The following is a 22500-nucleotide window of genomic DNA, read 5'->3' on the forward strand; positions in this document are numbered from 1 at the left end:
AAGTGAAGTGAATGAATGTTCTTCTGTTACACGTCTGTACATGATTTACTCTTGTGTTCAATGATTGTGTGAGTAATCCAGCTCTCTCATGCGTGTGTGTGTGATGTGAACGTTGGGTTTGGATGGAAACACACACACTCTCTTGATCTTCCAAGTATATTTTTAGAAGCTTTGCTCTCTTTGCTAAGAGCTTCACTCACATAATTACAAATGTGTTTGCAAATGTAGAGCGCTTGATGTTTCACTCATGCACAACCATCACCACACGCACAGACACTGAGTTCAGAGAGCCCATCATCATGAGTCTCTGATGGTCATAGATCAAGTCCAGATGATGTTTGAGGTGTCTGACGGATGATTGTTGAGATGTCTGTTGATGCTCTAGAGGAGACGTTTGAGATTCTCTTTCTTCACGAGTGACAACTGAGAAGACCTCAGGAGGAAGAGTTGAAACAGAAGCTACGCGAGTGGTGTGAGAATGTAATGGGTGAGACACAAGTCAGATTGAGATGATGTGATTAGTCGAGAGCTTGATCTCGGCCCTCGGCTGTGTTAGTGAATCCTGGTGTGAAGTTTAAGATTTTCCTCAGTGGAAACATTCAGGACAGAGCCAGATGAGACATCTCAACCCTGTTACTGGAAAAGTCGTAACAGTTTCCTTGAACCCTCGCCAGTGGTTCAAGTCGATGTGTTTCTGTACATTAACTGCTAACACTGTCAGGACCCTTTTCTTTGTTTACATTTTCTGGATTCAGTTTATTTTGTACGATACAATAGTAATATTTTTGCCCACATGAAAAATAATTCAGTATACTGTGGCATTTACTCATTCACTATAGTAAAACACATAGATATTAGTGTCTATGAGATCTATGAGAAGATCTGAATGAAGATGATACTTCATCCAAAAATCAAGACTCTGTCGTCATTTATCACGCAATTTTGAGTGGAACGCAAAAGAGGTTATTTTGAGAAATGTCTCAGTTGTTTCGTGTTTATATAATGGAAGTCAGTGTTGTTCTTCTCTGGTTTGGGTTAGTTAGTTCTGGTTGAATTCTGGTGTCTTTAAATGCTCCAGATGATGTTTGAAGGGTGTGAACTGGTGTCAGTGTTCCAAAGCAAAAATGTCTTGAGCAGATGAGTTGGTTCTGTGTAGGCCCGCTGGCTTAAGGATTTATTTGGGTCATCTGTTCCACTGGCCCACTTTCAGTCCCCCTACAAGGCCTCTTCCTCTTTCACTCGTTCTATTTCCTTCATTTGGAGTCGCACATGGAGACGGTTGAGTGTTTTGAATAGCTGGGGTGAAGGGCTGTTGGTCAGACGCGTCACAAATGAATGATATCCTGTGAGACAGGTCATGGAAAATACCCCAGGAATGACAAAAACAACCCCGGAGCGGGGCCGAGGGTAAGAGCGGGGGCAGATGTTGATTATATCCACTAGTCAGCAGTGTGTTCCACTCAAGTGAATGTTAGATGTTAACTTTATAATGACAGCCAACGGCATGTGAGAGAAGAAGAGACACATGACTGAAGGTGGGATGATTTTCCACAGGTGTGTCTCACGCTGTGGGTTCAATTTCACTCAGCTGTCGACCGTCGCCTCGAGCTTGAAGCACCAGAGACAAAGAATTAAAGCTGCTGAGATCTCAAAGGGGTTTATGAAGCATTCATTCAGGTCATCAGTGGTGTGTTTTTTGTTAGGTTGAACACATAATAAGATATTTTGAACAATTTAGAGTTCTCTGGCACTTTTGACTACCAATTCAATATTCCTACTATGGTAGTCACTGATGAGAACTAGAACTGAAAATGACTAACATTCTTCCAAATATCTTTATTTGTGTTCGTCCTAACAAAATCATTTATACAGGTATGAAATGACATGAGTGTGAGCAAAGGATGACAGAATTTAAATGTTTGGGTGCACTGTCCCTTTAAGAGGTATGTGAACGGAAGTTCAGGGTCTTTCTATTCTTCTTTGACCTTCATGAGTTCATGAGAACTGTAATGAAATCTGCTTGTTTTGTCCTTTGGGTCTCTGTTAAACAGGCACGTTGTCTCAGATGTGAAGCTGTTTTCTGCTCAGTTGTGTGAACATTATTGTTTATATGAAGCTTGTAATATTCCCCACAGGTGACAGACGTGGCCTAGTTCTGACACAGAAAACATCTCTTGTCTTAAAGTCACCATTAAACAGAAGTTTCGATTGACTTCTTTTCTGTATCGTGACGTATATCTGAGTGAAACGGCTTCTGAAATTAGAAAAAAATGCAGGCGGGGCTTTGTTTTACACTTCTCATTTGTTTGGTTGGTTGTAAGATTGGGCTGGAGGGGACGGCTAACGATGCCCGGCGATTGGATAGCGAGTATAGTCCTACCTTTTTTTTGTTGTTGAACTCATGAGGTGAAGAGTTGTTGAGAGGGAGAGAGGAGCTTGATGTTTTTGATTAAAGATTACAAGTGAAGATGAATTTTGAAAAAATGATGGTGTGCATGGATAAATTATTTATAATCATCACTGCAACACTGTGTTTGATTGCATGGTGACTCTAAACAATCCATTGTCTAGAAGACTGTTAGTTTACTGTAGAAGTGTGACGTGTAGTTCTCTTATTTTGATTCTTATGTCATGCTGTTATAGTGGCTTTACTACTTCAGATGTGAGGAGTCAGTGTTATTAGCTGTAAGAATGTGTTTTATTCTGTCACATCTGTATGCATTCAAACTTGTGTGTAGCCTCTAAACTAATCAGCCTTCATCTCTCTTCTTCTTTTTGGCAGGTTTTCCAAAGATCAGTCTGGATGACCTGCGGAAGGCTTACATAGTCAAAGACGTGCAGCAGTACATACTGCACCGGCTGGACCAGGAGGAGGCGCTGCGGCAACACCTCACCAAGGAGACGGCTGAGATGCTGAACCAACTTCACATCAAAAGCAGCGGGTGCTTCCTGTACCTTGAGCGTGTTCTGGACGGAGTGGTGGAAAACTTCATCATGCTTCGGGAGATTCGAGACATCCCTGGCACTCTGAACGGACTCTACCTGTGGCTCTGCCAGAGACTGTTTGTTAGAAAGCAGTTCGCCAAAGTCCAGCCCGTCCTCAACGTGATTCTGTCTGCCTGCAGGCCGCTGACCATCCGAGAGCTCTATCACGCCGTCTGGACTAAAAACACCACTCTGACCATGGAGGACTTTCAGAAGAAGACAGACATTCTCTCCAAGCTGCTTGTCAACGGACTGGCCAACACAAAGATCTTGTTTCACTACAGTTTCGCAGAATGGCTCCTGGATGTTAAACACTGCACACAAAAGTACCTTTGCAATGCAGCCGAAGGACATCGTATGATGGCTATGAGTTACACGTGCAGAGCCAAGCAGCTTAAACCGCTAGAGGTTCAGGAGTTTGCCTATCATCTCATCAACTCCAACCTGAAGATCGAGCCCTTTCATCTCGCTCTGTGGATGGTGTGGAACGGCACACCCGCTAAAGACTCGCTGTCCACCTCCATACCCAAGGAGCAGGAAGTCCTTCAACTGCTGGTCAAAGCAGGTGCTCACGTCAGCAGTGAAGATGATCGTTCTTCATGTATCGTGCAGCAGGCCCTTGAACGCGAGGACTCCATCAGGACTCTACTGGATAACGGAGCGTCCCTCGATCAAACCGACTCCAGCGGGAGAACTCTGTTAGCCAATGCTGCCTACAGTGGAAATCTGGATGTGGTGAACCTCCTCATCTCCAGAAAATCAGACATGGAGTTGAAGGACAACCACGGACAAACAGCGCTTACTCTTGCTGCGAGACAGGGTCACACCAAGGTAGTCAACTGTCTCATCGGCTGCGACGCTAACATCAACCACACGGACCACGATGGCTGGACTGCCCTTAGGTCGGCGGCTTGGGGAGGTCACTCGGAGGTGGTGTCCGCGCTTCTGTACGCAGGCGCCAGGGTGGACTGCGCAGACGCAGACAGCAGGACAGCTCTGAGAGCGGCCGCTTGGGGAGGTCATGAAGACATCGTCCTCAATCTTCTACAGCACGGAGCTGAAGTCAACAAGGCCGATAATGAAGGACGAACTGCACTGATCGCTGCGGCCTACATGGGTCACAGAGAGATCGTGGAGCATCTGCTGGGTCACGGGGCCGAGGTGAACCACCAGGACGTGGATGGCAGGACCGCACTGTCTGTAGCCGCTCTTTGTGTGCCCGCCAGCAAGGGTCACGGCGCTGTCGTGAGCTTACTGATCGACCGCGGAGCCGAGGTGGACCACTGCGACAAAGACTGCATGACGCCGCTGCTGGTGGCTGCCTACGAAGGCCACGTGGACGTTGTAGATCTGCTTCTAGAAGGAGGAGCGGATGTGGATCACACTGATAATAATGGGAGAACTCCTCTGCTCGCCGCGGCGTCTATGGGACACGCTTCTGTTGTCAACACGCTGCTTTTCTGGGGCGCGGCGGTGGACAGTATTGACAGTGAAGGCAGGACCGTCCTGAGCATTGCGTCTGCACAGGGGAACGTGGAGGTGGTGAGAACTCTGCTGGACAGAGGACTGGATGAGAACCATCGAGATGATGCGGGCTGGACGCCGCTACACATGGCAGCTTTTGAGGGACACAGACAAGTGTGTGATGCGCTCATCGAACAAGGCGCCCGATGCTCGGAAATTGACAATGACGGACGCATGCCTTTGATTTTAGCTGCTCAAGAGGGTCATTATGACTGCCTGCACATCCTGCTGGAGACTGAGTCATCTCTGGACCAGCGAGGGTACGATGGGAGAAACGCTCTCAGAGTTGCAGCGCTGGAGGGACACCGGGATATCGTGGAGTTGTTGCTGAGTCACGGGGCTGATATTGACTTCAAGGATGCGGATGGCCGTCCGACTCTTTACATCCTGGCGCTTGAGAATCAGCTGGCCATGGCAGAGTACTTTCTGGAAAATGGAGCCAACGCTGAGGCCAGTGACACAGAAGGAAGGACAGCGCTGCACGTGTCATGTTGGCAGGGACACCTAGAGATGGTCAGACTATTGATCAACAATCATGCTGACGTGAACTCGTGTGATAATGAAAAGAGATCTGCTCTCCAGTCTGCAGCCTGGCAGGGTCACGTGAAAGTTGTTCGGATTTTGATCGACAGTGGTACTGGCGTAGACCACACGTGTAACCAGGGTGCCACCGCTCTCTGCATCGCCGCTCAGGAAGGACACGTCGATGTGGTTCAGATTCTTCTAGAACACGGTGCAGATCCCAATCACGCCGATCAGTTTGGCCGAACGGCCATGAGAGTGGCGGCCAAAGGCGGTCACACGTCCATCACTAAACTCTTGGAGAAATACGGCGGCACAAGTCTGAACGGCTGCAACCCGTCTCCCATTCACACGCTTGAGCAACAAACGCCGGCGTCAGTAAGTGCCAAAGTTCAGTCTCTCACTATAAAGTCCAGCAGCTCTGGAAGCACCGGAGCTGGAGACCGCTGCCGATCCAACGGACCCATCCGTGCCTTCAGCTCTCCGTCAGAGTCACCGGACTCAACGGTGGACAGGCAGAAGTCCTCTCTCTCCAACAACTCCCTCAAAAGTTCAAAGAACTCTTCACTGAGGACCACTTCATCCACTGCCACAGCCCAGACCGTTCCCATCGACAGCGTCCACACTCTTTCCTTCATTGAGCAGATCCAACAGCATTCGCTGCCTCGCAGTCGCAGTCGTCAGTCCATCGTTTCTCCATCTTCCACCACCAGATCTGTCAGCACTCAGCCGGGCTCTCCCACCACAGAGTTCGACTGGAGCCACATAAAACCAGGTCTCAAGTCCACTAACGCCTCCAAGAACGGCTACGGCTGCTCAAACAAAGGAACGTCTGGTGAGAAGAAAAAGTCCAAGAACAGCTCTCAGGTTCTGGAGTACGAGCTGACTCAGTTTGACAAGAAACTTGGACTCAGTAAGCCGGTGTCCGGCATCGCACTGAAAGACCCACAGTGTGAGATTTTAATGGCTAAGTCCAGTTCTCTGGACTGTCCTCAAGTGCACGAGCAGTTTTACATTCACTCACATCAGAGTTGTGCTGAGAAAAAGAGGAACGGCATACTGACCAATCCCAACTATCATCTGCACGGACACCAGGTGTTTCTGGGGAGGGTTTCGGTCCCCAGAACAGTTCCCAGCAGAGGACATCAGGACCTCTTAGACAGTTACCAAATAGCAGAGACTGAAATAAGCTTGAAACAAGCCCTACAGCTGCAGATTGAAGGATCAGACTGTAAGAAAGAGACGCCGTTATAACTGGTGAGGATGGCATGTTTCATCTGTTCTTTTCTTCCTTGAAGGGTTGGTTCACCAAAAAACATTTACTCACACTCATATTGTTCCACATCTGTATCAATTTCCTTCTGCTGATCACAAAAGAAGATATTTGTAAGAATGTCAGTAACCAAACACATTTGACTCCCAAAGTATTTATCTTCCCTGCTATGGCAGTCAATGGGGGATAAGATCTGTTTGGTTACTGACCGTCTTTCAAATATCTTCCTTTGTGTTTAGCAGAACAAAGACATTTAGACAGGTTTGGAACAAGCTGAGGGTAACTCAATGATGAGAGAATTTGTGCTTTTGTGTGAGCTGAGTTTTGTTTGAAACCATTGACAATGATTATTTCCTGTATGTACCCTGAACTAAACCAAACACTGACCCGAGTAGTTCTGTTGCTCTTTCAGATGTCTTCATCTTTACGCCTCATTCAGAAAGAGACTGTGCCAAAGCAAACGCTTTCATGGACTGTGGTTGGTGTAAAGAAGAAGAAAGCAGCGTGAGAGAAGTGAAGGAGCCATCAGGTGGCGCGGTGGAAACTTGTGCCTGTCGATGATGATCATGATGCACACGGATGCTTTTAATTTAAAGCTTAATTATTTAATAGGCAGTGGATGCACTTTCTCCCTTTTCTACATTTTCTTTCTTTTTTGACCTAAATTGTATTTTTTGTCTTTTGATGCGTCGTTCCTATCAGAATTATGTTCAGAAACGGCTGTACGTTTGTGTTTTATGTTTGTTTTGTCTTTCAAACTGACAGCAATGTGCCACTGGAGTACATTGACAAACATTGTATATTGAGTCATTCAATATTCATATAAATCTCACGCTAACGTTTTTCACTCAAAACTTATGTATATAGATCAGTTTTAAATGTAGTCTGTGTTTAGGGCGACTGAGATGTTCTGCATTGTGACAAATTCTCATCGTTATGTAAAGAAATGTCATTCTCATGACTGTAATGTGTTTGTGGGTCATTGAAAATAGCCGTAAATTCTGTAAAACATTTTCCACATTCAAATATTCATGGATTATAGACGCCACAACAACAAAAAACTGCAAACTCCAAGATTCTTCAAATTGAGTGTGTATGATTGTCACAATTCTGGATCTAAACACAGACTTCACTTTCTGTATGCAGAAGATGTTTTTCTCATTATCACGATTGGTAAAAGAGCGGTTGTGTGTGCTTTCTGATAATATCATGGTGCTATGTTTTGCTTTTGTTTAGTTTTTCTCATTTGGTTTGGCCTGAGCGTGGAAGATCTTATCTCATGTTGTGTTGAGTGTTTGTGGCGATACAGAAGAGATCCTCCTCCTTCACTTCATCATTTAGTCCCTGTGGGACCTGTTTTGTTATTTTTTGTGTATTTTTCTGTTGCTTTATTTACATATTTAAACTGTGTATTGAGTTCGGTGCTCAATGCTGAGTTCTCAGAGACGGAAGCTTGTGTCAGGGATTTCAGATGTAAACGTTATTTTGAACTCATGTCGAGCAGCAGACGGCAGGAAGATTTGTGTTTCAGGACTGGGGTTGAAATCTGTTCTCTTCAAGCCAAAGTTAAAACGGTGAGACGACATCTGTGTGCTGCTCTCGTCCGTGTTGTGTTTCAGAGAGAGAGGGAGAGAGAGAGAGAGAGAGAGAGAGAGAGAGAGAGGAACCCTGGACAGTATTCAGTAATCTCAAGCCATCTGTTTCTTTCTTTCTCTCGTCTTCACTTCTGAACCTGAAGTTAAACTCAAGCAGACTATTCACATTGAAAACATTTACATTTTGATTTTTTTTCTGCTATATTGAGCTCCATTATTTGACATATTAAAGTGCTTAATAAACATATCTGCCTTTCTGCCAAAGCAATTCATCTGTCCATGTGACTTTTCTTCTCCATGTGTGCCGTTTGCTGTTACTCATAAGAGTTAAAGAAACATCAAGAGAGTTTTCTGAGGACGTTGAGGTATTTTATCACCTGACGGAAGATTAAAAGAGGAAATGAATACATTTAGAACTAACGTGTAATGTTTGCCTTTATATAAGCATGAAAACGAATTATGCAATTAAGTCCAAAGTGACATTTGTCACAAGATCTGACCTGATAACTGATATGATAAAGAATTGAGTAAGATCAGATGTTTTTGAGGTTTGTGTTTTTAGAATGATGTGAAGTACAGATCCTCAATGTTACACATTTCATGAGTGTTGTTGAAATGCTCCAGAATCCTAAATATAAATATATAGAACATGTCAAGGTGAATCAGTCGGATTCATTTATATCATGATCTTAATTTGTTTAAGATTTCAGATGTGATCTGGACTGAACCCGCTAGCGTTTGATCTGCTTGTGTAAGTAACCGACAGCATGTCATTGTGTTGAAAAAATCTTCTGACAGGTTTGATCCAGAGGTGTGAGATTACACACACAAACACACACACAGATAACATGACTAAAGAGTGTTGTGACTGGATGTAAAGTCAGTGAAATCTGTGATTCACGATGAGAACAGATTTCAGAAACACTCAGGAACCTTCATGACTCACAAACACAGAGTGAGAACGAGACCTGTGTGTGTTTGTTTCTTCAGCAGAATGTGTGAGATGTGTTTTATCATTCATTCACTCTTGTGCTGCATGTATTGTGAAGGTAACACCATGAGGCTGATGACAGATGTTGTGTTTATTGTGTGGTTTTATTCCTTTAATTGTTCTACTGTGACATAGATCAATAGATTCTAATAGTGTGATTGTGTTGGGTTCTTTATGCAGGTTGTGTGTGTGCGCTTGCGTGTGTGTGTGTGTGTCAGTGTGTGGTGTAATGATGTCACTGCAGCTGCTGTGGATGTTCTGATGCGAGTTCTCCTGACAACAGCTCAACATCTCGTAAACACAGAAAACTGCAGTCATGAGGGTGAAGAGCTGAACGACACAAGCTGCTGCAGGTACAAACACAGACACACACACACACATATATATACAAGCTGTAAAACACTCATTATATGTGTAAATATGTCAGTATATGTAAAGCTTATAATAATTATTTTGTATTTTGTGCTCCACATCACATTTGACTCATAGCATCTGGATTCACTGAAGTCTAAAGAAGTTTATTTTGTTAAATCAGTAAAGTGTGTAGACAATAGTATCACACAATATATCAAAAATAATGATTGTCATCTCAAGATTGACAGTTGTGATAATAGTGTGTGAGTTTGGGAGAGAAATCAAAATCTGTGGAGACCGGATGCAGACAGAGACAATGAGGATGTGTGTGAAGAGACGCCTTCAAGTGTGTGTGTGTGCGTGTGTGTGTGTGTGTGTGTGTCATGAGGACACGGTTGAGCTGTTTTTAGGGAGTTTTTGTCTGCAGGCATCAGAACATTCAGACAGACAGAATCTTAAGTCAAGATGCACACACACACACACACACACACTTGTGTTCATGTTCTCTCATGTAAAACTCTGTGACCGTGGGGGTGGGTTTGGAAGGGACAGCAGTGTGTGTGTGTGTGTGTGTGTGTGTGTGAGGGTCTGGTGAGTTTCAGATCTGTGCTTAAATCATGATTTTTACACAAGTACTACTGTAATGTTTATAATGTTTATAATGTTTATAATTGCAGATGTCTTGGTAACGGCATGATTTGTAAACATGTACTGTGTAAGAGGTGTTGCAGATCTGAATAACATCACTCAATAGATATGAACATCCTTCATTCATTTTGTACATGTCAAGTTGTTTGTGTCTGGAGACATTTGCAGTCCATGTGTAACACAACATTTGTCAATATTTGTGTTTCATTCATGGAAACATTAAAGCACATATTGATAAGCAGGGAAGGATTATCTTCTTTATTTCAATGATGAACCAGATTCAGACGAGCAGCACGTCTAACATTCATCTGTCTGCATTCATTACTGTTATCATTAAAGAAACAGAAGCGTCTCGACCCCTCACCCAGTCTAACACACAGAGGTCAAAGGTCAGTCAGGGTCACATCACCAGTGTGTGTGTGTGTGTGTGTGTGCCTGTATATTCCCTGAAGCTCTTTAACCATTCATTCACCTTTGATATCATGATATTTATGTACTCACTTCAGCAACAAACTCTCAGATAAAACACAATTTACAAATGTGTGTGAGAGAGAGAATTGTGTCCATCGTCCTGTGTGTGTGTTTGGTGTGTGATGATTGGGTTTGTTTGAGGACAAAGAGCTGTGTGTGTGTGTGCGTGTTTGTGTGAGTGTGTGTGTTGAGTGTATGTGACTGTTGTGAACTGCAAGTCTCTCAGCTCTCAGTTGTTGATCTGTGTGTGTTTGTGTGTGTGTGTGATGACAGTCATCTGTTGTCCCGCAGCAGGGCATTGTGGGAGGAGAAACAGTGGCAGGTGTTCTAACTGACATTGAGTGTTTTCAGCTAACAGACGGTTGAATTATTAAAGCTGAATGTGATGATGGACAGCAGGTGTACAGTTAACAATCATCTGTAATCATGTGTTCAGTGTCTCGGTCCACACACACACACAATATTACACAAAACTGCTGTGTCATAACAGTGATTTGACATTTTACCCATTTAGACATTATAACACAAGAGCTAAACATCTGTAGTTCACGCTGACAGACCTCAGGAGTCACATTCAGATTGAATCTTATTCTATGAACACATGACATGTATAATACACACTGACTGTTGTGTAACTGCACCACTGATGTCAAAACAACGTCTTATTATTAATGTGTGTGAAAGGATCCGTTGTGTCACATATTCATCATGTCAGAAGATGACGGTCTTCACCTGCTGGTCTCCACTGGTCTCTTTGTGCAGCATTGAGACGCTTTAAACAAACGAGACTTTAGAGTTCAGGAGCAGGACAAGAGTGTTCTTTCTCTTTCAGTCCTACACAATAAGAGCAGCAAAGTAAATATGACTCTGTCATCTCCAGTCCTTTTGTGTTTTTATAGTGACAGTGAACACCTGCGTGTGTAACTCACAGAGAGAGAGAGTGTGTGTGTGTGTGTGTGTGTGTGTGTGAGAGAGAGATCTGTTGAGAATGAACAGGTGTGTTTACCTGTGATGAAGACGTCAGGTGTGTTATTGTGAGCCGGTCTGAACTCGCCCTGAACACAAAACACTCTCTCTCTCTGAACTCTGATGTGATGAAACGAGAGGATGAACAGACACATGCTGATTTATTTCATTTATCATTTTTCTTTCATCTGATGAACAAAGACTTTCTGTAGACCTGAAGTGTCTCTGTTCTGGAGAAGAATAAACCCCTCCTACCTCCTCCTGTCACTCCAGACGTCTCGTGTGTGATCGACTTAAGTCATCATCTGAAGGTTTGTCAATCACACACACAATGTTAATGTTTGAAGAGTATTTATGTGTTGAAAATCTCTATCTAGTCATGTGTTATGTATGTGCTGCTGGCTCTCTTGATTGGTGGAGGTCAATCTATTCATGAATCCACACACAAAGAACGCTCTCATCTCTCTCTCTCTCTCTCTCTCTCTCTCTCTCTCACTCTCTCTCTCTCTCTCTCTCTCTCTCTCTCTATCTCTCTCTCTATCTCTCACTCTCTCTCTCTCTCTATCTCTCTGTCTCTCTCTCTCTATCTCTCACTCTCTCTCTCTATCTCTCTCTCTATCTCTCACTCTCTCTCTCTCTCTATCTCTCTGTCTCTCTCTCTCTATCTCTCACTCTCTCTCTCTCTCTCTCTCAATTTCAATTTTTCAAGTTTCAAGTGTGCTTTATTGGCATGACAATTGTTACAATGTATTGCCAAAGCATTTATAACATGTACAGTACATCTAGAACAGATGAAAAACAAACAATATACATTAAATCAAACAATACACATTTTAGGAATAACAAAACAAAACAAAAACATTTTATATGTGTGTGTGTACGTTTGTGAGCGCATCACTGATTGGTCGACTCCTCCCTTTTGTTATGGCAGGCATCAATGTATTGTGCTGCTAGTAAAATACAATCCTGTTTCTCTCCTAATAAATATTGCAGTTGTGTATTGTTGTCTAATTTCCTGAAGTCGGGGCAATTGATTTCAAATTTGGGATAGAATTTCCTTCTAATGTCTTGATAGTTTGGGCAGTTGATGAAGAAGTGTTGTTCTGTCTCTACATCTCCTCTCTCACAGTATGGGCAGATGCGGTTCTCTTTAGGTAACCAGTTCTGTCGATGTCTCCCCTTCTCTATGTGAAGAGTGTGATTGCTCAGTCTGTATCTCGTCATTGTTCTTCTTAATTTATAATCTTTCACTATACTCAGATATTCTGCTGTTGTATAATTTCTATCTAGGGTCAAATAACATTCAAGTTTAATTTGTTTTCTTGTTGATTCAGTCCAGTAAGTCAGGTAATTTTCTTTTTGGACTTTTATCATGTGATTGGGTTGAATGTTGTGTATGAGTGTGTCAGTGTCGTGATGCTGAGTGTTGTTAGTTGTGTTAGTTTGATTTTGTAGCTTTAGGATCATCTGAATCATTCTACTTCTTTCAGTGTTTAGTTCCTGGTGTTTAACGGCTTTAAAGTGAAACGAGTTGGGGTCACTCAGTTTTAGATGTTTCCAAAATTTGATTGTTCGTTTTTGAATGCGCATCAGTAGAGGATATTGACCCAGTTCTGCTCTACATGCATTGTTTGGTGTGTTTCTCTGGACTCTGAGGATACTCCTACAGAACTCAGCATGTAAGGCTTCGATCGGTGTTTTGTCCCATGTGTTGAACTCATGGTTCAGGAGAGGACCCCACACTTCACTGCCATACAGTGCAATCGGTTCTAAAACAGATTGAAATATTCTCAGCCAGATTCTAATTGGTATTTCAATTTGGATCGATTTTTTTGATGCTGTAAAAAGCCTTTCTTGCTTTCTCTTTCAGTTCATTCATGGCCTGCTTTAGGTTTCCAGTGGCACTTATTTTCAACCCGGGGTATGTGTAGTATGAGACGTGATCAATTTTGGTGGCACCAAGGGTGAAATTTCGTGTTTTTCCCTGATTTCTGGGTCTTTTCTGGAATCTTAATATTTTGGTTTTGTTGGTGTTAATAGTCAGGTCCCAGGTCTGACAGAATTTATGTAAAGTGTCTAGGCTTTGCTGTAGACCCTCTTGAGTTGGAGATAGAAGGACCAGATCATCCGCGAACATCAGAAACTTTATGTCTGAGTCATGTAGTGTGAGACCAGGTGCTGCGTTTTGTTCTAGATGTTTTGCCAATTCATTAATGTAGATATTGAAGAGGGTCGGTGATAGTGGACATCCCTGTCTCACCCCCCTTCCTTGAGGAAAAAATTCTGTTTGTTTATTTCCCATTTTGATTGCACATTGATTGTTTAAATACATTGTTTTAATAATGTTGTATACATTACCCCCAATGCCTGATTCCATAAGTTTAGACAGCAGACCTTCGTGCCAAATTGAATCAAAGGCTTTTTGGAAGTCTACAAAGCAAGCAAATATTTTTGTCTTTTTTTGATTAATGTATTTATCGATCAGGGTTTGTAGTGTGAAGATATGGTCTGATGTTCTATAATTTGGTAAAAAACCAATCTGACTTTTGTTTATGACGTTATGTTCTGTGATGAAGTGTATGAGTCTTGTGTTGATGATGCTGCAGAACATTTTCCCCAGATTACTGCTCACACAGATCCCTCTGTAATTATTTGGATCTGATTTGTCTCCTCTCTTAAAAATGGGCGTTATGAGTCCTTTATTCCATATGTCTGGGAAATATCCAACACTTAAAATCAGGTTAAATAGTTTCAGTATGGCCAGTTTGAATTTGTGATTTATATTTCTTATCATTTCATTTAGGATGCCATCTAGTCCACTTGACTTTTTTGCAGTCAGCTTCTCCATTTTATCAGTGAGCTCTTTTTCAGTGATTGGGTAGTCTAGTGGATTTTGGTATTTGCCAATTATGTTTTCCATATGGTTTAGTTTTTCATATATCTGTGTTGGTTCTTTATTCATGTTTATTTTACAATAAAGTTGTTCGAGGTGATTTTTCCAGGTGTCTCCGTTTTGAATAGTTATTGGCTCATGGTTCTTTTTATTCAAGAGATTCCAGTTGTCCCAAAAACTGTTTGAATGGATAGATTCTTAAATTTTTTAAGCTGATTTTGGATGTATCGTTCTTTCTTTCTTCTGAGTGTATTTTTATATGTCTTTAGTTCCTCGCCATAACGGAGACGTATATCTGCACTGTCTGCTTGTCTGTGCTTTTGATTTGTAAGATGTCTTAAATTTTTTTGTATTCTTTTACAGTCCGAATCAAACCAGTGTTCTCGTTTTTTCTCAAGAGGTTTTTTGGTGATTTTAAGGTTGGATAGTGTTGCTAAACAATCAAATATGTCATTTATGTTTTTTACCGCCACATTCACACCATCAGCATTAGGAGAATATGTTTTTTCTGTGAAGTTATCTAAGAGTAAATGTACTTGAGGGTGGTCATTTGCGGTCAGGTACTGTTCAGTGCTATTTTGAGACCATCTATAATTCTTTTTAATGTTATATAGCTCACTGGGTTCAGGTTGTGGATGTATGTTTGTGTTTTCTTCCCTTTTTAGATATAGAATAGTTTGGCTGTGGTCTGAGAGTGGTGTTAGTGGTTTGACAATGAATGCTTTGAAAGAGAACAGATCTAAATCTGTGATCATGTAGTCAACTGTAGAGCAACCATGAGAGGAACCGTATGTGTATCGTCCTAGAGAATCTCCTCTCACTCTGCCATTGATGATGTATATACCCAGACTTCTGCAGAGCTCAATTAAAAGTTTTCCATTTTTATTGACTTGTGTATCAAAGTTATTTCTTGATAAATGTACACTGTTTTGTTGAAAGCTTTGTCCAAATATATAATTATTACCATTATCAGTGGTGTAATCGGGTAAGGACCCTGTTCTTGCATTGAGATCCCCACATACCAACACACTTCCTAGGGCCTGGAAATGATTAATTTGACTGTGGAGGGTTTCAAAGATGTTTTCATTATAATAGGGAGATTCAGAGGGAGGAATATAAAGGGCACATAAATATATATCTTTTGTAGTTTGACTGAGTTGATTATTGATTTTCAGCCAGACATGTGATTCTTCTTTTTTTATAAGTTGGATGTATTTATCAATTTCAAGCTTGTGCCAAATGATTGTTCCGCCTGAATCTCTCCCACGTGTAATTTTTTCATGTTTTTGAGATGATAGTGATATTTCACGATAACCTGGGGGACAAAAAGTGACCTCATCAGTTCTGCGCCATGTTTCTTGCAATATTATTATGTCTGTGTCTAAAACACTTTTCTTAAAGTCCAGGGTTTTGGTTTTACATCCCAAACTGGATGAATGTATTCCCTGAATGTTCCACAGTGTAATTGTCAGAGGTTTCATGTGTTCACAAACAATTTTAACAATCTTAAAAGTCTTAACATTCCTCTAAAATAGAACCAACCCGACTTAAACCCATTGAGTATACATAAAGGCTACTTTTAGCATACTGTTAATACTGTATTGATATTATTGTAATTCAAATCAGTTTGTTATTTGCTACTCACTACTTGTCCATCAGCCGCGTACAGATTAAGTTCAGCATGTCTTTAATCTCTCTTAGATTGGTGCTTTCGGTGTCCTTTTGGCCTTTTAAGGCTGCAGCGTAGTTGAGTTGCTCCGGCCGTTCTGATCTGTATGGGTTGGGTTGTGGAATGGACATCTGCTCCGTCCTCGGGGCGTTTCTCAGTAGTTGCTCTTTTCTCCGCTGTTGATGTGGTGGCTCATGGTCTTGGTGTTGCTGTCGGTGATGGGGTTAGGGTTAGGGTGTAAAGGTCGAAAACGTGGTTGCTGTTGTTCAGGATGTGGGTACAGGGGGACAGGGTGACAGTTTTGAGACATAGGATGCTGTTGATGGATTCTCCAGGGCACTGCGTGATAGCATTCATCTGGATTTGGGGAGAAGACCTCGTGTGGTGATGTGTGGAGGAAGCGTCTCTTTTGCTGAGGATTGTTGGATTCTTGCTGGGACTGCCAGGGGTTCTGCCAAGTGCAACATCTTTGAGATTTTTGGCGAACACATTCACACAGTCTTTACGCAAGTGGACGTGGTCGTGAAGATCGTCAATGTTCAATGTAGAATGATGTACAAGGTGAACGTTTGGTATTCCGGCACATCCACGTGAGATGTCTGTGTTGACTCTCTGTATTGTGCGCAGGTGGAAATCAGTTCTGGGCAGTATTGTTGAGATGACTACTTTTGATGTTGGGAACGTCTGTGTTGCTTTAATTGCCACGTTCTTAACCGACTGTGCCACTCGCTCCTGTTGTGTCCGCAGGTCATTCGTCCCCACATGTATGATGATGTGACTGGGGTCATCCAGTTTTTCTTTGTCGAGTTGTCGAAGGGCACTGTCTGTGTTTGGGCACCAAAGTTTCACTGTTTTGTGGTTTGGAAAGAGCTGTTTTTCATTGATGAACTTGCCATTTGAGTCCATTAAAATGACTATTTCTGCAAATGTCGATGTGTTCTCTTGATCCTGGGTTTGTTCAGAGGAATCAGTCTGTGTTGTTGGCGTGTTTGTCTCAGGAGGTGTCAGAAGTGGATGTGTTGATGGTTCAGTGTTATTTAAGTTGGATTGTATGGAGGACTCGTGTATGGAGGTCTGTTTTTTCAGGCTTTGTATTTCTCTGAGAGTCAGCTCCTCTCTGACACTTTTTAGCTCTCTGTTTATTGTCTCTCTTTCTTGTTGCAGTCCTTTAATTTCTCCTCTCAGCTCTTTAACACTCGCTTTAAATTCTTTTTTCATCTGATGAAGTTGGTTTTCTAGATTTTTCATGGTCTCATTTGATATTGTGTGTGATAGCATTAGTTCTCTGAGTTCCACCAGTTCCACCTCCTGAAGGGAAAGACTGTTCCGTATCTGAGTGACAGACTCCTCCAGCTGTGTATCACAGTCCAGGATAAGCTCCTCCTCCTCCTCTAGCTCCGCCCCTGAGCTCTGGGTCTCAGCATGGCTGTCTTCTGTCTTTGCCTGTTTCTCAGTCTCTACCAGCGCTTTCAGACTGTTAAAGTTCTCCTGAACAGACTTGAGACTTGCTTCATTCCCTTGAAACATTATGGTCCCGTTGTGATAAATGTTTACGGTCATAAATGCTTTGCTGGAGTCTTCTTCTTCTTCCTCATGAATTTGAATTTGTCTCCCATTACAGATGCCGTGTTTTCTAACATTCGTGTAATATTTGCAGATGACTGTGTGCCAAACACTGCAGTTTTCAGTGTAGAGCAGCAGATTTGTGATTTTAGATTTGTCTCCTTTGTGAAAGTAATCAGCCATTAGAGTCTCAGGGTTAGTCTTGAGTAGATGGTGTTTGTATGTTTTCTTGTCTTTGGCACTCTTGACTCTCAGTGGATATGTGATGTGTCGGGGGGGAGGAGTTCTCCTGCTGCTGTCTCTGTTCTCTCCATCTTTAACTCTCACTCTCGTTGCTAATTTAGCTCTAGTTAAATATTTATGTCTCTTTGTCGTATTTCTTCTTTTGTAATTATGAAAGTCATAGAGATGAAGAAAACTTTATCTTGCCTGTTTGTTGATTGAAGTTCATTTCCGGTTGAAATCTGCTGTGTTGCTCTGTTAATACTCTCCTGCTGTTCTTATTCAAAATTGATTCAAAGAAAGTGTTTAAAAAATTTGATCTTCAGTTTTCTTCTGAGTTTCTTCTTTTATCTTCAATCTAATGTGGGTTTTGTCGGGTTTGGTTCAGTTTAGAGGTGAAAAAATTGTAAAATTTTAAGAGCTGAAGTAAAGCATCTCTCTCTCTCTCTCTCTCTCTCTCTCTCTCTCTGTCTCTCTCTATCTCTCTCTCTCTCTCTCTCTCTCTCTCTCTCTCTCTCTCTCTCTCTCTCTCTGTCTCTCTCTATCTCTCTGTCTCTCTCTCTCTATCTCTCTGTCTCTCTCTCTCTATCTCTCTGTCTCTCTCTCTATCTCTCTGTCTCTCTCTCTCTATCTCTCTGTCTCTATCTCTCTGACTCTCTCTCTCTCTCTATCTATCTATCTATCTCTCTCTCTCTCTCTCTCTCTCTCTCTCTATCTCTCTGTCTCTCTCTCTCTATCTCTCTGTCTCTCTCTCTCTCTCTGTCTCTCTCTATCTCTCTCTCTATCTCTCTGTCTCTCTCTCTCTCTCTCTCTCTCTCTCTCTCTCTCTGTCTCTCTCTCTCTATCTCTCTGTCTCTCTCTCTCTCTCTCTCTCTGTCTCTCTCTCTATCTCTCTCTCTCTGTCTCTCTCTCTCTATCTCTCTGTCTCTCTCTCTCTATCTCTCTGTCTCTCTCTCTCTCTATCTCTCTCACTATCTCTCTGTCTCTCTCTCTCTCTCTCTCTCTCTCTCTCTCTCTCTCTCTCTCTCTCTGTCTCTCTCTCAAGATTCAAGATTCAAGATTCAAAGGAGCTTTATTGGCATGATAAAAGAAAATTTACATTGCCAAAGCACAAGATTAAATATAAACATGCAGAAATACAGATTAAGATAAAAAATAAGATAGAATAAAATTAAAAGTCTATAAGTAAAAATCTATATATATATACATCTCAATATAAACAGAAAAACAGTTTTAATTAAAGTTCTCAATAAGGGTGACAGTGTCAGTTTGTGTGTGTTGTCCTGTCAGTGTTGTGTTGTGTTGTGCTGGTTGTTCTTTGGTCGTGGCAGGACTTGACATATCTTGCAGCCAGGTTTGAGCTTCTTGACTTTTCTCCCAGTATGTATGAGATCTTGTCCTTTTGTTGAAACTGGTCAAAGTCTTTGTGTAAGTTTGTAAACTGGGGGAAGAATGTTTCTCTGATGTGTGTGTAGTTGGGACAGGAGAGGAGAAAGTGCAGCTCTGTTTCCACTTGATTGTGTGTGCAGTGTGGACACAGTCGCTCTTCTCTCGGTGTCCATGTGTGTCTGTGTCTGCCCGTCTCTACAGTGAGCTGGTGATCACTGAGTCTGTACATGCTCAACACTTTTCTTAGTTTAGGGTCTGATACGCTTGTGAGGTATTCTGACACTTTATATTCTCTCTTTAGTGACAGATAGCATTCCAGTTTACTTTGCTGAGCTGTTGCTTCTGTCCAGTGTTGGAGATATTTCTCTTTTTGTCTTTTCATCATTTGGTTTAGTCTGGCTGGGGTTTGGGGTTGACTTGGGCATGTTTGGGGTTGTAGAGTTAGTTGTGAGATCAGTTGGATGAAGGGGTTTCTCTCTGGGCTCAGCTCTTGATGACTTAAGGCTTTGTGATGGAGTGTGTCTGTGTCGCTGTTCTTAAGGTGTGTGTAGAATTTTAAAGCTCTTTTTTGTATTTTAATGATTAGAGGATACAGTCCTAATTCTGCTCTGCAGGCGTTGTTTGGAGTTTTTCTCTGTACCCGTAGAATGTTTTTACACATTTCTGTTTGCAGAATCTCTATTGGGTGTTAATACCGAGATATGTGTAGTTCTTGGTGTGTTCTAGGGGCACGTTGTTTAGTTTGAAACGGTGATGTTGATTTTGGCTACTGGGCTTTTTTTGGAATATCATGACTCGAGTCTTCTTAAGGTTAACCGATAGGGCCCATGTTTGGCAGAAAGTGTACTGGGTGTCCAGATGTTGCTGTAGACCCTCTTTTGTGGGTGACAGCAGCACCAGATCGTCTGCAAACAGGAGGCATTTCACTTCGGTGTCTTGTAAGGTCGGACCGGGTCCTGGTGACTGTTCTAGAGCTCCAGCTAATTCATTCATGTAAATGTTAAATAGTGTAGGACTTAGACTACAGCCCTGTCTCACTCCACGACTCTGGGAGAGAAAGTCTGTGTGCTTGTTGCCAATTTTAACTGCAAATGTGTTATTGGTGTTTTCCTCCGATGCCACATTGAATCAACTGAAGAAAAAGTCCCTCATGCCAGATTGAGTCAAAAGCTTTTTTGAAGTCAACAAAGCATGAGTAGAGCTTTCTTTTATTTTGGTTTGTTTCTTTGTCAATTAAGGTATGAAGAGTGTATATATGATCGGATGTGCGGTATTTGGGTTGGAAACCAATTTGGCATTTTCTCAGGATGTTTTGGTTGTTTAGATATTGGAGAAGTCTGCTGTTAAGAATGTTACAGAGGAGTTTACCTAGATTACTGTTTACACATATTCCGCGGTAATTATTAGGGTCGAATTTGTCTCCACTTTTATGGATTGGAGTTATGAGACCTTGGTTCCAGATTGTGGGAAATATACCTGTACTAAAGATGATATTAAACAGTTTGAGGATGGCGAGTGTAAGTTTTTGGTCTGCGTGTTTAATCATCTCGTTTAGGATACCGTCGATACCACTTGCTTTTTGGGATTCAAGTTTTGGTATATTTTGGTCTAGTTCAGCGAGTGTAATTGGATAGTCTAAAGGGTTTTGGTAATCTTTAATTGTTGACTCCAGAGTGCATAGTTTGTTGTGTAGGTTAGTTTGTTTAATATCAAACTGTTTAATATCATTTTAAAAACAGGTATATTTCCCACAATCTGGAACCAAGGTCTCATAACTCCAATCCATAAAAGTGGAGACAAATTCGACCCTAATAATTACCGCGGAATATGTGTAAACAGCAACCATGCTTTGTCAACAACTCTCCTGACCCTTGTATGCTCTTTAAAACCTTTTCTGCTCTCCTTTGCCCGCCTACCCCCTCACCTCCATCAGACTTAACAGCTGACGACTTTACATCGTTCTTTGTAAAGAAAACGAGCACCATCAGCAATCAATTCTCTGCGCCACCGCCTATGGACCACAGTCAAACCCCAGACACATGCTTGTTCCCCTCGTTCTCTCTCCTATCTGAAGAGGAAGTTTCCAAGGTAATTTCTTCTAACCACCCGACTACCTGCCCTCTAGATCCCATCCCCACCCATCTTCTCCAGGACATCTCTCCATCGGTTGTTCCCTCTCTGAGTCACATTATCAACTCGTCTCTCACCACGGGCACATTTCCTACACTCTTCAAAGAGGCCCGTATTACCCCACTACTAAAGAAGCCTACTCTTATCCCTGCACTGCTAGAAAACTACAGACCGTTGTATGTTGTATGTAACCAGCTCTCATCCTTCCTCACCCAGAACAACCTCCTGGACAGCAACCAGTCTGGGTTCAAGAGCAGTCATTCCACTGAGACTGCGCTGCTCTCTGTTATTGAAGCCCTGAGACTGGAAAGAGCTTCCTCTAACTCTCACCTACTGGATCTATCTGCCGCCTTTGACACTGTTAACCATCACATCGTCCTGTCCACTCTCAAGGCTATGGGGGTCTCCGGAATGGTGCTACAATGGTTCAGGTCTTACCTCTCGGGTAGGTTATTTAGAGTATCTTGGAGTGGTGAGGTATCTGAGTCCCAACATCTCGACACAGGTGTCCCTCAGGGCTCAGTGCTTGGTCCGTTGCTATTCTCTGTATACATGTCATCCCTTGGCTCCGTCATTAGGAAACATGGCTTTTCCTATCACTGCTATGCGGATGATACACAACTCTACCTGTCTTTTCGTCCAGATGATCCGACTGTTTCTGCACGCATTTCAGCCTGCCTAGCCGACATCTCGCTCTGGATGAACGGCCATCACCTACAGCTGAACCTTTCAAAAACAGAACTGCTTGTAATCCCGGCTGATACAAAGACTCATCACAGCCTCTCCATTCAACTTGGCTCATCAACCATCACATCTTCCAGAAAGGCACGAAACCTAGGAGTGGTGATCGATGATCACGCACCTCTCGCGCACCTTCTCCGGATCTGTTCGACCTATGTGGAATGATCTGCCCACTGCTACAAGATCTGCAGATTCTGTAGCCATCTTTAAGAAACACCTGAAAACACATCTCTTCCGCCAACATCTTACTGATCTGTTCTGACTCTATTCTCTTCTCTACCCAAAAAAAAAAAAAAAATGTATGAATGAATGATTCTGTATAATGTGTTAGGCTATATGAGACCAGTCTTCTTTTTGATTGCACTTATGCTTTTGTTGTACTTGTGCTGTCCCAATTGCTTCCATTACCTACCCCACTTGTAAGTCGCTTTGAATAATAGGGTCTGCTAAATGACTAAATATAAATGTAAAATGTAGTTTGTTCATGGCTCTTGTTTATTTTACTAAAGAGGTTTGAGAAGTGCTTTATCCATACGTCTCCGTTCTGAATGGGAAGATCTTCAT

General features: G+C 42.3%; 1 protein-coding gene across 4 annotated transcripts in view; it reads left to right on the plus strand.

Annotated features, from left to right (window-relative positions):
* ankrd50 (ankyrin repeat domain 50) overlaps nucleotides 1-22500 on the plus strand; it is a 32600-nt gene that overhangs the window by 7721 nt on the left and 2379 nt on the right. For 2 of the 4 annotated variants that reach the window (XR_008909257.1, XR_008909259.1), the window contains exons 4-6: nucleotides 2783-6288; nucleotides 6717-9243; nucleotides 11531-11640. Coding sequence is in view for 1 of the 4 variants with exons in the window: in XM_056769773.1 (XP_056625751.1) it covers nucleotides 2783-6285 (3503 nt within the window). In the remaining 3 variants the exon portion in view is untranslated. Of the gene's footprint in view, nucleotides 1-2782; nucleotides 6289-6699; nucleotides 9832-11530; nucleotides 11641-22500 lie in introns of those variants that run through there. The other 2 variants (XR_008909258.1, XM_056769773.1) reach the window with 2 other exon arrangements.

The sequence above is a fragment of the Triplophysa dalaica genome, chromosome 16 (genome assembly GCF_015846415.1).
Source record: "Triplophysa dalaica isolate WHDGS20190420 chromosome 16, ASM1584641v1, whole genome shotgun sequence".
In the NCBI taxonomy this organism is placed as follows: Eukaryota; Metazoa; Chordata; class Actinopteri; order Cypriniformes; family Nemacheilidae; genus Triplophysa; species Triplophysa dalaica.